Source organism: Opisthorchis viverrini, assembly GCF_000715545.1.
Source record: "Opisthorchis viverrini unplaced genomic scaffold opera_v5_310, whole genome shotgun sequence".
Taxonomy (NCBI): domain Eukaryota; kingdom Metazoa; phylum Platyhelminthes; class Trematoda; order Opisthorchiida; family Opisthorchiidae; genus Opisthorchis; species Opisthorchis viverrini.
In genome coordinates this window covers 460,491-478,194 of record NW_008751966.1, presented here as the reverse complement: position 1 = coordinate 478,194, position 17,704 = coordinate 460,491, and the positions used below count along the sequence as shown (strand labels likewise).

The 17,704-nt window shown below is 44.1% G+C and overlaps 1 protein-coding gene across 1 annotated transcript in view; it reads left to right on the top strand.

Moving 5' to 3' along the window:
- The window catches only part of T265_09839 (hypothetical protein), a gene marked incomplete at both ends in the record, with an annotated part of 28,524 nt that extends 24,816 nt beyond the window's left edge, over nt 1-3,708 (top strand). The window contains 2 exons of the mRNA XM_009176025.1: nt 1,078-1,518; nt 3,044-3,708. Of these exons, the coding sequence (XP_009174289.1) occupies nt 1,078-1,518; nt 3,044-3,593 (991 nt within the window). The remainder of the gene's footprint in view (nt 1-1,077; nt 1,519-3,043) is intronic.
- Between the last annotated feature and the right edge of the window lie 13,996 nt (nt 3,709-17,704).

The window sequence follows — 17,704 nt, the reverse complement described above, 5'->3', positions numbered from 1 at the left end:
AAATCAAATTCCACTGTAGCTGCGAATGCGCTTCGTCAGGAAAAGGTGATGGGACCTGATTGATGGTTTTAAGGTCATACGCAGTCGCTTAGCAAGGCTGAACAACTTATTTCAGTTTTTTAATACCTATTCGCAGTGCATACCCCACACAGGAATGCCTAACTTCCAGTGTCTTCTCAGTCGCATATTGCATTTATATTCCTGTGGTTGACGATAGGTATCAAATTGCCTCGAATAAGAGTTGGGTCGGGTAGCTAGTCTTTTACCTATTTATCGTTCCTTCCCTGTCCTTTTCTGCCATTGCACGTTCCCGATTGCTCACACCGTCACTTTCTATTTATTTTCATTGGTCAACATATCGATCTCTAATCTTAAAAATAGCAGCGTTGTTGCGAAATTCCGCAATCTCGTATTAGTACTGCGCGTTGGGTGGCTTTGACATGTACAGTTTGAACGAAGTTGTCCAATATTGAGAATCGTGGCTCGTTCTCCGTAAAACTTCAGTTAACCAGTCAAATGTTGATAACGTCGATAGATAAATACTTGGTCTCACAGCCATCCGACCCCATCGCATTGGCCTCTGGGTAATAAACTGGGCGCAATCATGTGTTGATTATTCTTGGCAAACTGTATAATAACTTTACTTTAAGTACGGTGTTGCCTCCATGGAGATCTTGGAATGTGTAAATTAGTCTTTATGTGGTTTATTTATCACACACCAGTTATAGTATTTATTTGTAGGGGCGAGCTAACAGGTGATAGTGCTCTTACCAATAGGCCTTATTCTATCCCTAAATCCTAGTCCTGTAGCTTTTTGATTTATTAGTCACTCACGCTGGGACTTTTATTTTTATTATCTGTTGTGGGGTTTTCGGGATATGTATTGTTCGTATTCATATCACTCTCGTTTGAACAGTCGTCCTCGATATGAGGAGTTTATTTTCTTGCGGATTTCAATATGTAAGCCCCCAGTAGTCGCTCAGCACCGGTACTCCTAGAGTCAAGCTGCTTGTGAAAGTCATTCGTATTCAGATAATGATCTGCTTTGTCATAAATTACTCCTCCTCTTCTTTTTAGACACCTTTCGCGCATCTCGGGCGTACAGTGGCATGAATACTGGCCATTAATGAATGACTACTTAGATTTGGCTTCGGAGCAAGGCCTTACCATCTTAGAAAATTATATGAAACAATGCCCTTCACCTTTTAAATTGCCCTCATGTCAACCAGTCACGCTTTCGAATGGAACTATGCTGCACAAGAAATCTGGTGCTATCGGTGATACAGAGGAACCCGGCGACCATAGTCCAGGACCTTCCAGCGGCCCTCTCAATTTCGATGGACCTGTCCATAGTACCCCTATCCGACGCCAGAGGGTCTCTTGGCCAGACCATCCCATCACCTCTACAAACCAGGATCCATGGATGTCCTATCGCTCGAATGCTTGCGCCACGAATGTGCTTAACGATTCCCTTGATGGGAGCAATGATGACTCCGAAATTCATGTGCCTCTTCAAGAGTGAGTCACAGAGGTCCCCTCTCACACGACAAACGGACCGTGAATGTTTATACTACCTTCAATGCTATGAGTAGACGAAAACACCTGTCTTGCTGAGGTAGCTTAGTATTGCCGTGATAGTCATTTGAAATACGCTTGTAGAAACTTTATGATGGCTTCATTGAACTAGTATCCCTAAGAATGGGTTATATGCCTTCACGAGTGACAAACTCCGTATGAATGATGCCATCAGATTAATAGTCATTTGAAATACGCTTGTAGAAACTTTATGATGGCTTCATTGAACTAGTATCCCTAAGAATGGGTTATATGTCTTCACGAGTGACAAACTCCCTATGAATAATGCCCATCAGATTAAGGCCTGTGATTGCAGTAAGCTGAACGCAGCAAACTGCATACTGGGTAAATTGGACCTCAGTTCTTATCTCCATGGTGCGTTTTCCGAGAAGTTCAACCTGTTCGATTCTCAGCCGATATGTGCCAGATGCTTACCTGCCCTGTCTATCTGAACCCGTACGTTCGGTTGCGATGCCCCCGCTTTTTTGTTGCTACTCAATAGTTCCATGAATGATCCAACTCGATTGGACAAAGCAATTAGGGCAGACGGTTGCGTTCACATTGTTTTTTGGCCACCAAAACCTGCGGAACCGACAACCATGTTCATGTGAACCGTCTATTATTGGACAGATCGACCTAATAACCCAATGTCCACCAAACCAAACTATCACAAGTATCTGAATGCCCCACAGGGTGCGAGATGGACCAATTGGTTGGAGCGTTAATTTACTGACCATAAGCTCCATGGCTGTGACCCGGGTTCCGCCTCTCAACTTCCCTTGTCTAGGCTTGGACAACCTGGCAGTACCCCAGCCCTCGTGCCTCCTCCGTGTAGCATTGCAGTTGGGCACCGAAAGGATGTTACAGCTGAGCGGAAAGCCCCATATGACATTTGGCTAGTTCATTGATGTGATCCGTTGGTTTAGGTGGTCAGGGGCAGGAAGTACCACCACGAGCTATGAAAATATTCATTGCTCAGAGGTTAGCGACTCCGCGGATAAACGAATTACGGAGTATAGGCGTACACTATTGAGGCTGACAGTTGGCTCATTGTGTACTTTGCTTGATTCGAAGCTATCTATCCAGGGTTGCCGGTACGCTTCACTCAATTTGGTCCGGTTTGGTTATTCGTTTATGAACCGCATACCATAGTTCAATAATTCAGTTTATCGCAGTGTTCCATTCCGTAATGTCATGTTGGTGGGTTTGAAGAGAAAATCGTCGGGACACAGATGATGCTTGGTATCAGTGTGTCACAGTATTTCGAGCTGATGGTGACGGCGTTGAGGCTACTGATGGCAGACGATGGCGTGTCGGTGTGATATTTCTTTGTGTTACACCGGCGAATGGACCCCTGGTGTTATGAATGTATCCTTATTATTACCACTACATTCAGTTTGTTTCTTTCATCATTTTTCTACGCAAATTAGATTTCATTTGAATCATCTTCCATGTTTTGTCCATACAGTTCAGAGGACGGACAACAGGTCGACCGCGTGACGTCCACCATTCAGCTGAGTCCTATTCTCAGTCTATTACAACGTCTCACATTCGCAAGTCCATTACGGTGGCTTTTGATTGACAGTCCCGGTGGTCGTGAACCTCTATTCAACCCAGAGTCGGCATTGCCAGACCACAAAAAGCTAGTTAAGCTACAGAGCCCATGTATCAATATTGGAACTTCTCCGGGAAAACGGAGGATGTCGGCAATCGATCCGGATGCCACCAAATCGGACGACCAACCTTTGTCTAAAAAACCTTCACCGAAAAAATTGCACGAAGCTATGAATTTTAACCGGATCAAAGTCCCTTTGTACCTCAAACATATTTACCGAGCCCTACCAGCTGGTGACCCGGAACTGGAGACTGCTGTGACTGTTTTAAGCTGTGCAGAACAGTCCACTGTTGCGCCAACCTATTCCCGCCTACCCAACCTGTCCCGATTTCCCATCGTTGCCACATGGAAAAAACAGATTGAAGCTGTTCTACCTTCTTCTCAGAACCCCGGTAACCGTTGATGCTTTCACTTTATATGCATTTCAGATAAATTTCTATGATGATTTCCTATTTTCACCTTATACGGAGTAATGCACAATCACCAGAATATAACTTGCTGTTCCATCAATTCTTGACTTATGTACACCTAATCACGATTTCTGTGCGCTCTCAGTATTCCTGGAAATCTGATAAGCGTATATATCGTATACTCTATGTTCTTTTGCTGTACTACAGGTGTCTATACTTGAAACGGCGAGTGTAGACGCTCCTGTTCAGGAATTCACTTGAATCCTTGATTGCCTCGGTCGATTTTGTGGGTTCTTTTTAGGTCTGAGGGCAGTTTTATATCGAAATGATGTGACATTTTGTTTCTCTTGTATGGAGTCGGACTCTTAATCATTGAAATCATCAAACTACAATAACAAGGCGCCGCGCAAGCTGCTTGGTTGAGTGACGTCCTTCGTCAACCTTCGGATACCAAACCGTCGAATGTTTATAGTTCGTCTTTTAATCACCACTGCCACCCAGAAAGTGCAAGGAATTTCATGAATGAACCCCAGGCGTCATATTCTGAAACTCAGCAAACGGCCACTGTAATCAGCAAACTTGTCGCTTCAGAGGTCATCATTTCAAAGGCAGCCGTTAGTTCACACTGATTCGTTTGCAGTAATGGGATTAGGTAGGAGAGAAGAATGGATGTATGAAAGAAATAGAAGGAAGCTTCAGTTGTTGTAACCTTTTTCCGAATCGCTATGTTGTAGGTAACAAGCAAGGCAACCTGGCTCTTGACACCACACGACGGGCGATATGCTATGAAAATATCTATTTCTGCAGCCCATAGGTGTGTATGGGTTGGATTATCCTCCGGCCGTCCGGACCGGAGGTTCACTAGGGCACATTTAAAGCCTTGGGGTAAGCGGTTTGACCGGAAGATAGCGGTGGTTGGTACAATACTGGGGCTTCTTTCCTGCACAAGAGTGTTGTTTACGGGAATCCAGAATCCAATGTAACATGCGCGGAATTTTAAAAGCAACACTTGCTTTTAGGGAGAAAAGGCTGAGCCCTGTACTGATTTTGTAGGTTATATAGGACATATCTAGTTTGTCCTTCGTGTTGGACTCGTACTCTAAACCATCAGCTTGCTTGGCTTACCGGACAACTTGAGCATATATTCTTTTTCACGAACAGTCGCTAGTTCGCACCAAATTTAAAGTGTTACTCATGGAAAACACTGAGTGGATGCTGTAACACCGTAAAAAGTGACCTATTAGTGCTGCTTCGAAAAAGATAAAAATATACTCTGATCAATAACCCGATAAAAACTCTTCTGTGCACTTATACCATCTGGGTGCAACGTCAAATCCACAATGTGCACCTGTTCGGTGAAATCTACTGTTGGGTTTCAAGAACCAACCGTATCCACATTTACATTCGCAGTACACCGATCTCCCGACCAAGCAGCCATTTTGTTCTGGTATAAGTTTTTTGGTAACCTGAGTGTGTTGGTTATCTTGACCAAAGTGTCGATAAATTATCTGTCGTCCCTGGTAGTTGCACCTTCTTGCGTAGGCCATCTTCCCACCGCTCCTTTATCATACTTGACAATCGCTCACATCACGCGTCAGCAGTCCCTCAATTATCCTCTTTTCTCCCTATGAATTATTATTTTGATTAGGCAAACGATTGAACATAGCTGGCTTTTGTGGCATAGGTGCGCGAAATAATGTGAGCTGAATTCAACCACTCACGGACGGCTGCTTATCGTGTTTTGTATGGGTGGAGTTCGACTCGTTTCGTTTCGTAGCAATGAACAAACTAAACTCAAGGTCACCAGTGAGACTTTCAGCTACTGGTAAAATGATTTGGTTCCTGCTTAGTTGTTACGTCTTGGAGATACAATGTTTTCTGCTTGGGTGGTGGACAGTTTTGTAAGCACAAAGAACCCACATAAAATGTGTCCTTTAACGTTTCGTGGTTGTTGATTTCCGATGAGGGAATCTTCATATAATCGGAAGTTGCCAGAATAGTTTCAGTCTTGGACTCACGTGTCTCGTGTGGGTCCACACAACTCATCAAAGGAGAACGATTTTGAACGGGTTGTCCGTTCGCAACTGAATGACGCGAAATCGACGTTTAATCTGTTTCTGTTAAGTTTCTGTACAAACAGGGGACACCATCAGAAGCACAGCCCTAGGGAAATTGTTCAGCTACACAAGGAATTTGTTCTGAAGGGGAATCCCTACACTTGAAAACAGTTTTGGGTTTAGCGCATGCGTTTGTGGATTGTGTTGACATTTGCTCATTCAGTTTCAAAAAACAAATGGAAAGATGTCCGCTGTTGCCCAGTCCCAGCAAGGACGAAACAACAGCAGTACGGTGTTTCTTGAGGTTTTCATGGAAGTATTGTACAACGAATTCGCTGCAGGTTTTCACCTACGCCCATAGTTCACGGTACTAACAAGAGGGACAATTACTTTCGCCCTAATTGGTGCCGACCAGACGGAGGCGGTCATGTGATTTTTGGTTTACATATGTTTCCGAGTTTAGCACAAAGTAGCTGCGGGTGCACACGCTTTTCTACTTGGTACGTCTGATTTGGAATACTTCACTTGTTGATGTTGTTATTCATGTTCGTTGCTTTGAACAGTAACTGCCTTGATCAACAGTGTCCTCCAAAGTGAACCACATTGGCACTCTAACATGTGCCATTGGTTTCAAAAAGTTTTACTGGAACTAGTGTGTGCTGAGCTCCGTTTGCTTCTGTGAAACTGCGTTGCGATCGATCCGTCCTATTCAGCCCGTAATGTATCCCGAAGGATGAAATTTCCTAATGTCGAGTACTTCGAGGTTTTTTCAAACAGCAATCGCCTGTCCTCGGCTGATGGCTTCCTTGTCCCCGTACTTGACACTTGTCGATTCTCGTCGGCCTTGTAGTTTGTCGGTTGGTGTGACTCCATTTTGTCACTCACTATCATGTGTTTAAATTCAATCTCCATGTGTGTTACGAGGTTATTCTCTGTTCAATTTCAAAAATTGAGCGGCCTGATGGTTTGGTAGCTGTACATGAATAATTTCATGGGGTTTTTAGGTGCCCCACCCCGGCTGTACTTCGTTAGAGAGAAAACAGTTGCATCGAGGTTCAACACCGTTACATACCAGTGAAAGGAAGAAGGCCTTCGCTGCGGAGTTGTTTATTAGAAAATACCAACTGAACAGTTACAGACTGGTGGACAGGGGAGCAATACTCTCATATGCATTTTATTTACAAAAACTGAATATCCATCTTCTCCTTGACTGCGTCTTCCTGAACTTTCCTGAATACTCATTGACTGTTGCTCAAATCCAAGCAAATGTACAAAGCGACTCCATAAATTCCGCAATAGATCTCACTTTTCAAGAGGCGCAAAGCGAATTTACGAGAAAACATACTAGTCGCCTGCCTACCCCATCAGTAATATGACCGTTACACCAGTAGCTTCGTGTGCATCTGTTGCGGCTTTGTTTCTTCATGATATTACATTATGTTTCTTGGAGTCTGGTAGGATCATTAAAATGAAGCTTGTGGTTGACCTCAGATTGGGACCAGACTCCTATTTTCTAGGATACAAGCAAGCTTTAGACGTGTTTCGCTCGAGATCCTAAAAACGAAAGCCATTAATCGTTTGCAAGTAGGACGGTTTTACAGTCACAGCTGCGTACATGTAGACAAAACCAAGTGGTGCTGTCTGTCCTCTGTGAAGTAACATGCATAGGCACAATTGAGGACCGTTGTACATTGAGGAGTAATGAACGATCTTTGGGCTGACTGAAAATACCCGTATGGCTCAAAACGCGTATCCCTGAAAGTAATGACATATTTTTCAGAATACCTTAGTGTTCACCGACAAAGTAGTTTTTAGAAGGAAATAGGTCCACGTCAATTTTCTGGGTTGATTCCAGTGACGAAATTGACTTCCTTGGCTCTGAGTCTGTCGTTTGCTAGCCGATGTATATAAAGGACCGAGGCGGGACTTCAAAGCATACATTGTATGTGCGCTATGTTGGGCATCATTATCGGCAAATTACGGTCGAACTCAGGGAGCGATCTTGATATCAATTTGGCCGCTGGTAACTCATGAGAACGCGCAAAATATGGCACTGATCAGTTTGGATGTCGGTTCGAGAAAAGTGCTTATCTATGCTGCGTAGTCGAGATTTGTGAACTGTGGACCCAATACAGGGATGATGGAAGCCCTGGATGGTATGGCAAGTGGGGTTCGATCAGTCAGCCTACTGAAACAACCTGGCGTAACATAAACTCGCTACCTATATTTGAAACTTTCCAGGATTTCTACCCAAAATGTGGCGGAAAGTCATATCAGAGTTTTCTTAATTTAACCTTCCCAAAAGATGGCGAAAATGGGTGCGAAATAATCATGAGGTCAATGTAAGTTATTAGCTCTTATCCTCCCTTGCTCAGGTCTCCTAACATTCTCAATATACACTCGGTTGCTGGGGGTTATCAATTTCATTCTAAGTGCCACGTAATCCAAGTAAATGACACGTGGAAAAGATCATACAAGCTTACTCTTGGTCTGACTTCATCCCCGTCAATGTTATCGGACCAAGTCACTGGAAGAATACTGAACTCGAGTGATGTAAGCGGTTTGGTAATTTTCTTGCGAGGCAGAAGCTGAAAACCTACAGTGCACGGCTAAACATTAGATCATCCCGTTATTTGACGCGGCCTTGAAACACAGAGCAGTGAGTAATTTCGTTGTGTTTCTAATGATCTAACGGTCCTCTTGGATGGCCTCAATCCGTTTGGTAATTTTCTTGCGAGGCAGAAGCTGAAAACCTACAGTGCACGGCTAAACATTAGATCATCCCGTTATTTGACGCGGCCTTGAAACACAGAGCAGTGAATAATTTCGTTGAGTGTTTCTAATGATCTAACAGTCCTTTTGGATGGCCTCAATCCTTAGCCTACTGCACCATTGTCATTCAATATCATTTTCTGCCATATTGTCCAAAGAATCACCGCAACGAGTATACATTCTAACAAATCGATTATTGGACTGATGCGTTTGCAGTGCTACAGCAGCTGCGACAAAATAGTATATTTCTTTGGAGTGGATTGCTGCTGATCCCCGGACATTGATAAGTAATATTCTTGTAAGGTTACAAGCACTTTCCTGTGTGGGGACTGTCGTGCAAGTGGAGCCAATCTATGCTTTTTAGCTGAGAAGCACTGTACAGCTGTTTCATCCCTGTTGGGAATCATCAGTAGTGCGCTTCCTACTAAACCCCAGCTAGCTTCGAACCCGCGACCTCCTAGCACCACTCATCCTTCAACCGTGGAGTCCGTATCACGTGGTCACATGCTGATTAACTGGCCTCTCGATTGGTGGAAGTTTCACTAACCGGACGAGTTCTATTCTTCTGTTGAATTACGTGTTCAAACTACTATCTGAGAAGTTTCGGGTTCGAGACCTGTTGAAGTGAGATGCACACTGTTCATGGTTCCAAATATGCCGATGCAGCAGTACTTCTTTTCAGCATAGATTGGCTTCATTTGCAGGAAGAAATATCCATTAAAAAACTCCAAAATCTCTTCACACTCTTGGAAACATTTCTGCATTCTTGTGCACTGGTGGTAAGACTGTCATTAATCTCGACAATCGACTGCGTTATTTTAACACAAATTGCTTGACCTGCTAGTCTAGTTGATAAAAGTACGAACTACTCGTCGGTCAACGGTAGATTCTAATAGTGACGAAAATTCTTTATCAGTAAGCAATGCAGGAAATAGACGAACTGGATGATCCTACACCAAACGGTTAGTTGGTGGCTCATTAAGGTACTTGATCAACAAATGCCAACGAGAGTTTTGTCTGCAGCACGTGCTACCCTGGTGTGACTGAAACGCACTGGTCATACTCTGTCGCAATGCAGCTCACATAACAGTATGCCTAAACACACATACCAAGAGAAGGTGATGCCTCCGTAATGCTGAATTTAATATATGTAGACTGCTGATATGAATTGAGTGGAAGTTTGTGACTTCATGAATCGAGTTGTACAGCACACGGTCTATCTCAGTAGAAATAATCGGAATAGATAAAAGCGATCATTATTCTCGTGGCAACCTAAGCAGTAAACCAGTGTCTTGATGATCACTGTCAAAAGAGTACCATTACGGGAGCAAACTGATGAGTGGCAGTCGGTTCAGAGCATGTCGGATACCATCGGTCGGCTACACAGAAGGGATTACACCATTCTATTGAATTAAACTAATTTCATCGGTAGAGTAAGCAGTGGGACTGCCACGCTCTTTGAATAGGCCATCCTGCTTACAAGAAGCACAATTATCTGACCCCGATGAGACTAAATCTGACTGCCGTCATGCCTTAGGGTCATGAGAGTGCCATGCAGCACAGTTGGCAGTCGGTTCAGAGCATGTCGGATACCATCGGTCGGCTACACAGAAGGGATTACACCATTCTATTGAATTAAACTAATTTCATCGGTAGAGTAAGCAGTGGGACTGCCACGCTCTTTGAATAGGCCATCCTGCTTACAAGAAGCACAATTATCTGACCCCGATGAGACTAAATCTGACTGCCGTCATGCCTTAGGGTCATGAGAGTGCCATTACTGCAGCACAGTTTCGACATAACTGCTTCAAACATAAGCTGAGCACACACCCCGAAAGTCATGCGAGACCGCAATGAAATGTATCGGTTCCTCTAGCAAAGACGCCTACAAGATCGATCCCGAGGTTTTCGTGGTGCGCTGAATTCTGTTCAAGCAAAATGCGACGTTGACGAAATACACACATTAGCGAACCAAGCTGAATCGTTGGTTTACGATATTCTTCAAACAAATGTACTGAAGGATATCATAAGGAAGGAATTCACCCGGGATTCAGTGAAATTCCGAATTACTTTGCAGTTGCGCACAATTTGGTGTTCAGTTAGAACATAGGGTTGACAGAAAGCCGACTGGTCGCTGGTTTGTTCGCTGCGCTGGGCAGCTGGGCCCGGGTTAGCGGACAAAGCAACGACCATCCACGCTACCTGAGCTACCAACATTCACCTCTAAAGCAAACACGGAAAGTGTACCTACCTAACAAGTCTCCAGAGGAGCGAAACTGAAGGATTTTCAACAACCTTATCTAAAATATGTTCCTTAGGCAATTGGATACTCATCACTAGAATTAATTACTGTCATACTGCACCTTATTTGCTTTCTGTGGGTTAAATTCACCAAAGCAAATTAAGTACCAACAAATTCACATAGTGAATGACACTGATTGCAGTTACAATGTTTAAGTTCTGGTCCGGTTGATACATTTTACCCGTGGATGTTTTCGAATAATTCTCGCCCTCTTCAACCCAAACTGGCGGGTTTGTAGAAAAGCTTTACATGGTGTTTAAGAGACTGCTCTGTTGTCATTTTTCCCCGTTTCGCACTCACGAAATAGTGTTCAATACCAGCAATCACCCTATGCGATTAGGGTAAATGGACAGAAACCACCGGAAAGAACACCACAAGCTGTAAGTGGTCCGTGGGTTCTAACTTATCAACGGAGTAAAGTCGAATTTCCTGATGACCACACTAGGTTGTTGTAAAAATAGGGGTGTCGTCAATCGCTCAGCTTAGTTCTACACGAAACTCGCTGTTACTCAGTGCTGCTTTGACATGGCTTGTTAAAACCTGGTTAGATAGAGCTTTTCCATTGATTTAATGTTCGTTGCTCAGCCAACCACATCACATATTTGGTTGTTGGGTAGTCCATTGCACAGGGTTTCTATTATCTACTCAAAGGACATCGGTCATACTCGTACAAATGGAAGGATTAAAGCAGTCCACAATGAGTATTAATTGCATTAGAGTGGATTTTCGATGGGTTGTTCGCTCTAAAGCCGTATATTTTAAGTTATCCAGTTTATTCTTCGAGATGAGCAGGACACACAGAGGTATACACCAGTGTGATCGTCAGTAGGGAAGATATTTGTCGTTAGCGCTATCAAAATACGTTTGGAAGCGTTCTGATGCGAGAGGCCCCCCCCCCCCCCACTTCAGACTACTGTATAATACTTCGTGCAGAATATTTTCTACCACTGTCGGCATCAGTGATGCTGGACAAGACGAGGTCTGCTAGGAACGACAACTTATGGGCGACAGTTTAGTCGTATTACGGTGGGCCAGGATCTTTGCGTAAGTAACCTCACGAGATTGAGAGTGACAAACCGGGTTTTGTGTGAGGCGTGCCTTCGAATGCGGATTTGTTTATCGAAAAACAAACTAAACGGTTACAAGCTAAAATACACGAAAGTGAAAACCCCATTCGCCCAGAGTTCTTGAAAAAAGCCAGCATTCTCAAGCGTCCTCCGGATCTCTCCTGGACGTTGCTTAAATACTAGTCAATAACGAACAAACACTGTAAAACGTTTCAATAATCTTCAACTCATTCTCCTGTCAGAGACAGCGCTTCAGACTATTTGACCGGATACAGCTCGCACGTATCATCAGTTGCCGTTGTCTGGGCGACACGAACAGAATCGAGGTAGCGGGCCACATCCGACAAACATCGTGTCCTACTTAATTTATGCACTTACGTCAAGCCAATGGTCTACTTCCAAGCACAACAGTTCTAACACAGGCTCAACTAGTTGGACAGTCATGAAAGCACACTTTGCTTAAAAGGTTGGAGTGAAAAAAGTCGGTCCGCACGCAACCGGGGCTTCGGTCAAAAACTCAGTCACACACTATTTTTGAAAAATGAGTGAAAAGTGGAGGTGTCAAAGAATGATAGTGATGCAGTCCAGTGTGCCTAAGGAACCGACCACAGGCTTTGTGAGTTTGAAAACCAGCTCAGTGTCGCGTGATTTTTTCAAATATATTAGATTGAGGACTGCGCAGTGCGATCGTGAATGTTTATGGCATTCCATACACGCTAATGGACCAAGTCTGGGGTTGAAAGAAGCATGCTTTGCGCAGGTGATATGTGATCAACGGAATGCGCAGTAACAAAGGTTCAATGAGTGAGTAGCCTCAGCCAACTAGAGAAGCCAACCAATGAATCGCAGTGTGATCATATCGAACCAAGACCACGTTCAGCATAGACTACCACCCGCATAGACAGAAATGTCCAGCTGTCGAACGCATGCAGTGACTGACAATTTCATGAAAGCGAGAATAGAAAACCTGAGACGAATTCATCAAGTTTAATGGATTGATTGTTCCGCGTGCATTTGCCCCTCGTGTAAATGAATGTTTTGATAACATTATCGCACTCGTCCAACATTAAACTTATCATTTCTATAAACATCAAAGTGATTTGCCGCATTTAGGAGGAAAATCTGGACAACCTAGTCACTTCCATGATCAACATCTTTGTGCCCAGATTATGCCCAAGATGTGTCAACGGTTACCCATGCTAGCGCCAGTCCTACTATTACTGTTAATTTGTTGATATTTTCTGAGAACTTACCAGGAATAGACAATCTTGGCAAGCTTATCGAGAGTAGACTTATAAGAAACAGTCTCAGGGAGTGACAAACACGTTTCCCACTTTGAAATCCTGTTTGTGTGAGGGGTATCTAAAAGGAAAACATGTACGAAAACTGGCTCAAGTGGTTAGAGCGCGAATTCACTAACCGGAAGGTCCATGGTTCGAATCCGACCTGGAACCATTGGTATTCCAGTTAGAAGCTGTATACTGCACTATTCGATCACCAGGTGCTGATCACCAGTGTGATAAACTCGCAGTTCGCGCGGTTGGAGCGCGAAATTACTGACCGGAAGGTCTGTGATTCAACCCCGACCTCTGCCTTTCGACTTCCCCTGTCTAGGCTTGGGCAACCTGGCAGTACCCCAGCCCTCGTGCTTCCTTCGGGTGGCATGGCAGCTAGGCACCGAAAGGGTGTTACAGCTGAACGATTTTTTGGATTATGTAGGCTTCCAAGTGAATGTACTTCAGTGTATTGCACATTTGTCAGTGGATGGGGGTCTCATCCTCTTCGGCGAAATCTCTGATAGTTTTCACCCAGGTACGCGCTTGCAGAACTGTTGCAGAATACTCCTCTGGTTTTTAGATCCAGTTCATTCGCAAATTTTTTGGTTGCCACCGTGCAGCAACCTGTTATTTGGAGACCGCTCCCACCACAACAGAAGACAGCAACATCGCCAGAAGAAACGCACCAGTGGTAAACACTGACGTTTGACTATCATACAACTGTAGGGGACAATGCCCTAGCAGCGAGTAGAAAGAAATGGGGAGGATAAGGACACGGCATGAACGGCCTAATTTTCTTATGGTAAACGACCAAGAACGAGGTGCCCACACCATGAAACCATTGAGATAAACACATTTGAGCATTATACAGAATTAAGGCGTTATCAGCGGGATTGACACAACTTTGTTTGCGAGCCTCATCCACAATGAGTCCATTACACAATCATAGATATACCATAATTGGGGAATCCGGCTAGGAAGCGACAGCATGCTCACCACTGAGACCGGTTACGTTCCATGTACCGTAGGTGTGTACACTTAGGTGAACGCAGAAATGTGTGAACTCAAATCAGGAAGGCACAAGCATCCCACAATTTGAAAGTAGTCGCCTCCGTTTCGCCTTGAAAGATCATGACCTGTTCACTGCGAACTTTTCGCTGACAATAGTTCAGATCAGAATACAAGCTGTCCTTCGATTGGCATGCGCACTACATCTTCCAGCCATCCTAATCTAATACAAGACGCCAACTCCTGTTAGATGGCGATGTCATCGAGGTACGCCTTATGCAACCCATTTGAAAAATTAAGTTCCTATCTTTGAAGTTTCGGATGAATGGAGGAAGGCTGAAAATCCTGAAGCAATACCTCACACTTCAAAGGTGCCGAATGGACCCCATTTGAAAAATTAAGTTCCTATCTTTGGAGTTTCGGATGAATGGAGGAAGACTGAAAATCCTGAAGCAATACCTCTCACTTCAAAGGTGCCGAACGGATGTCGAAATATGGTAATACATCCGAAATTTAGTTTGGAGTAGACTGCACGGACAGATGGTGATCAAACAGCAGGCGATGTCGTGTTCATACCCCAAACCAAGTAGTCTTTCTCGTGTCACCAAGAGCTTCGATCTCTTCAAGTCTGCATGATACTACCGACTGAACATAGTGAGGGAGACGAATGATTTGAAGACTGTCAGACATGTGAATAAAGTGCAGAAATAGTGTTAGGTTGTAGAAACAGGGTGTTTATGGCGTACGGGGATCACAGAATGTGCATCGCAGTTATCTGATGGTGAAGAAACTTTTCCATTCCGTTTCAGGCGCATTGTATGCCGTCTGAGTTAGCCCTTGATAGTTCAAGCCTTCATTCAGACATCACACATGGAATTGTCTTGCTCTTTGAAATAGCAGAATGGTGTCGATCGTTTCGTAAATCAGTGGTTCCGTTGAGTCTCCTGTTAATAACAACGTAATTTTGTGTATTTTGAGTCTTTCTTCTATGAGAGGGGCGTTTCGTCCGGAAAGTGGGCTCTGGGACGGCATGCAGGACATCGATTTTCCGCAGCATCCCGCCAGTCGTCAACAATTCCTTAGGCAACCACGGCTGCGACTCTGCTCATACTTGTGCCTTCGCACAAATTTGAAAAACCATCTGTGAACTGTGCGCATCTGAAGTTTCACAGAAATTTATCATCCCGTGCTTGCAACAGTTTCTCTATTCACGGGAAGGAGCCCAAGGAAACAACTGGTAGATCCTTTCCATGGGGAGAAGATGCCAATTTGAGCAAAGCATTGTCCGATCGGGGTTCGAAGCCCCAGTCCAGCGCTGTTTCATTACCGATGCGTGAGGGAATCCCCGCCATTTTATCACCAATCATACAGAGAAGTCATACGATTCTCCTGTTGCTCTTTGACATCTCACCTAGGTGCAAGGCCATTATTTGACTTACGACTGGGAGAGATTGTTTAGTGGAGCCGTCGGGGAAGACATTCTGTGATTAATTCACTCAACTTTGAAGATAGGACCTCAAACAAATGGTCAATTCAGTAAAGCCAGAATTCCGCACCACTGAAACACTGACATTAACCGGAAGGATGCTAAGAATTCATTTGAATCACTCCAAAAAGATCCTGTGTATTGAAGTTTGTTATGAGGGAAACACTGTAGAGAAAAATCTCCTGTTTTAGGAAGCTTCTCAGTCTACCATTGTGTTACTCGACAGTGCGTGCCGCATGGATGGTACAGAAGAACTAGACCCATTGGTGGACTTGGGAGGGAAAAGTGCTCATCACCGAAGTCACAAGCCATCAAACAATAGCGCACACTTAGAGGCTTATTTCCCACGCATTTTCCGTGGCTTTATTACCTTGTTCGACGAAAATTCAAGGAAGGCTCGAAGGGGCATGATATCACCCAACCTAGGTTACTCACTGTTAGTCGTCATTGACGGAGGTAACGAACACGAGTTAGCCATGGCGAATTTTTCTATGATGATCCACCTCTTTCATGTCTATGTTCGGAAGGCTTTGCAAATGTACGACTAAAAGTTTGCGCTTCCAAGAGAGAACACTTTTTGATAAGGGAAAAATCGTATTGGATTCGGTGCATAAAAAAAGCAATACAGAAAAAACAATAAATCAGCTGACCTCATGCCAAGTATTTGGTAGATTGCTGCTGTTCTTTGTTTAGCAGGCATATTTGACTGAAAACACCGTCAATCGAAGCGAAAGAGGAACGGAGTCTGCTATGCAACTCTGGGTAGTATCAATCTCAGTAACACTTTGGCAGATCAAAGAAGTTGACTAAGTTCCGACAAAAGGCACCAGTAAAAACTCCAGAGACCTCAATTGTTACTCTGGTGTAGCCGTCACATTAAAGGAACAGGTTCTGTTTCGCCTGCTTGGTAAACCAACGAACACTAATGCATGCATGACTTTTCACACGTCTGTGGTGCGCCGAGTTGTCCGAAGAATCAAATAACTGTTTTCCGCACAAGAGTTCGATTCGAATGGCACACAAGTCCAACGACATTCAGTACATAACAACAACAATCTGGTGACCATAGACAAAGGAATGGACAGCAACACAGTGGAGCAAATACATTCCACATTCGATAGAAATTGCCAGCTGAGTAGAAGGAACCTTGCCTCGCTGCTGAGTGAATTTGTCGAACCAGCTGAGACGTAGGAGGTCACAAAATAACTAGAGGGAAATAGTCCTCGTATGTGACCTGCAACGGTCCTACTAGGTGACGCTTTTATGACACTGGATGCAGTAACTCACTTCGCGAGGATAAGAAAAAATAAAACATTTAGTTTTAGGATTAACATATACTGAGACCACCTGAAGGTACCGTGCAACTGTTTTTGCTAGCACTGATACAACCTGCACAGCTACGTAAGTAGAATTCATTAACGAACCGGCGATTCATATCGGACACGTGCAACTGTTTTTGCTAGCACTGATACAACCTGCACAGCTACGTAAGTAGAATTCATTAACGAACCGGCGATTCAGTATCGGACACCCCCCCCTTCTTACGAGCAGTCAAGCCTGGAAGTTGAATTCAGCAAAGTGAATTTTCACCAAAGACCCGGCGTCCATCGTACGTCATCTTGTGCCAGATAGCTCAAGGAAGATCAAGACCCACAAAATGAGCAATCTGTCTGGAAACGGAGACACCTCACAGGCCATGGGAGCCTTTTTATGCGACTCTATCATTTGAGAAATCAGTCAACCAAAAGATTCCGGTACCTCAAATTCGTGATCACCTGACTACACTGACGTGCCTCCCACAGTTTCACGAGTGTTCTAACTCTTGTCCGGAATGTTGCAGGTTTGAAGCTCTCTAGTGCTCCGTTAGATGCACATTGTTGAGGATTCCCCAAGGGGATGGCATTGATACGAATTGCACCTCAGCATCCCAGCACAGGTTGGCTTCACTTGCACAATGAATTCCAGAGTTGAGGCTTTAACAGCAAGCTTTAACCATGGATAACGGTACCATCCTAGCTGCAGCCTGTGTATAGACGTTTATCGCCTCAACCTAGAATGAGTGAATTTTTCAAACACTTTTCGGCTGGTATACACAAGATTCCACCCAGTATCTTATTTATCAACAGCTTACCGAA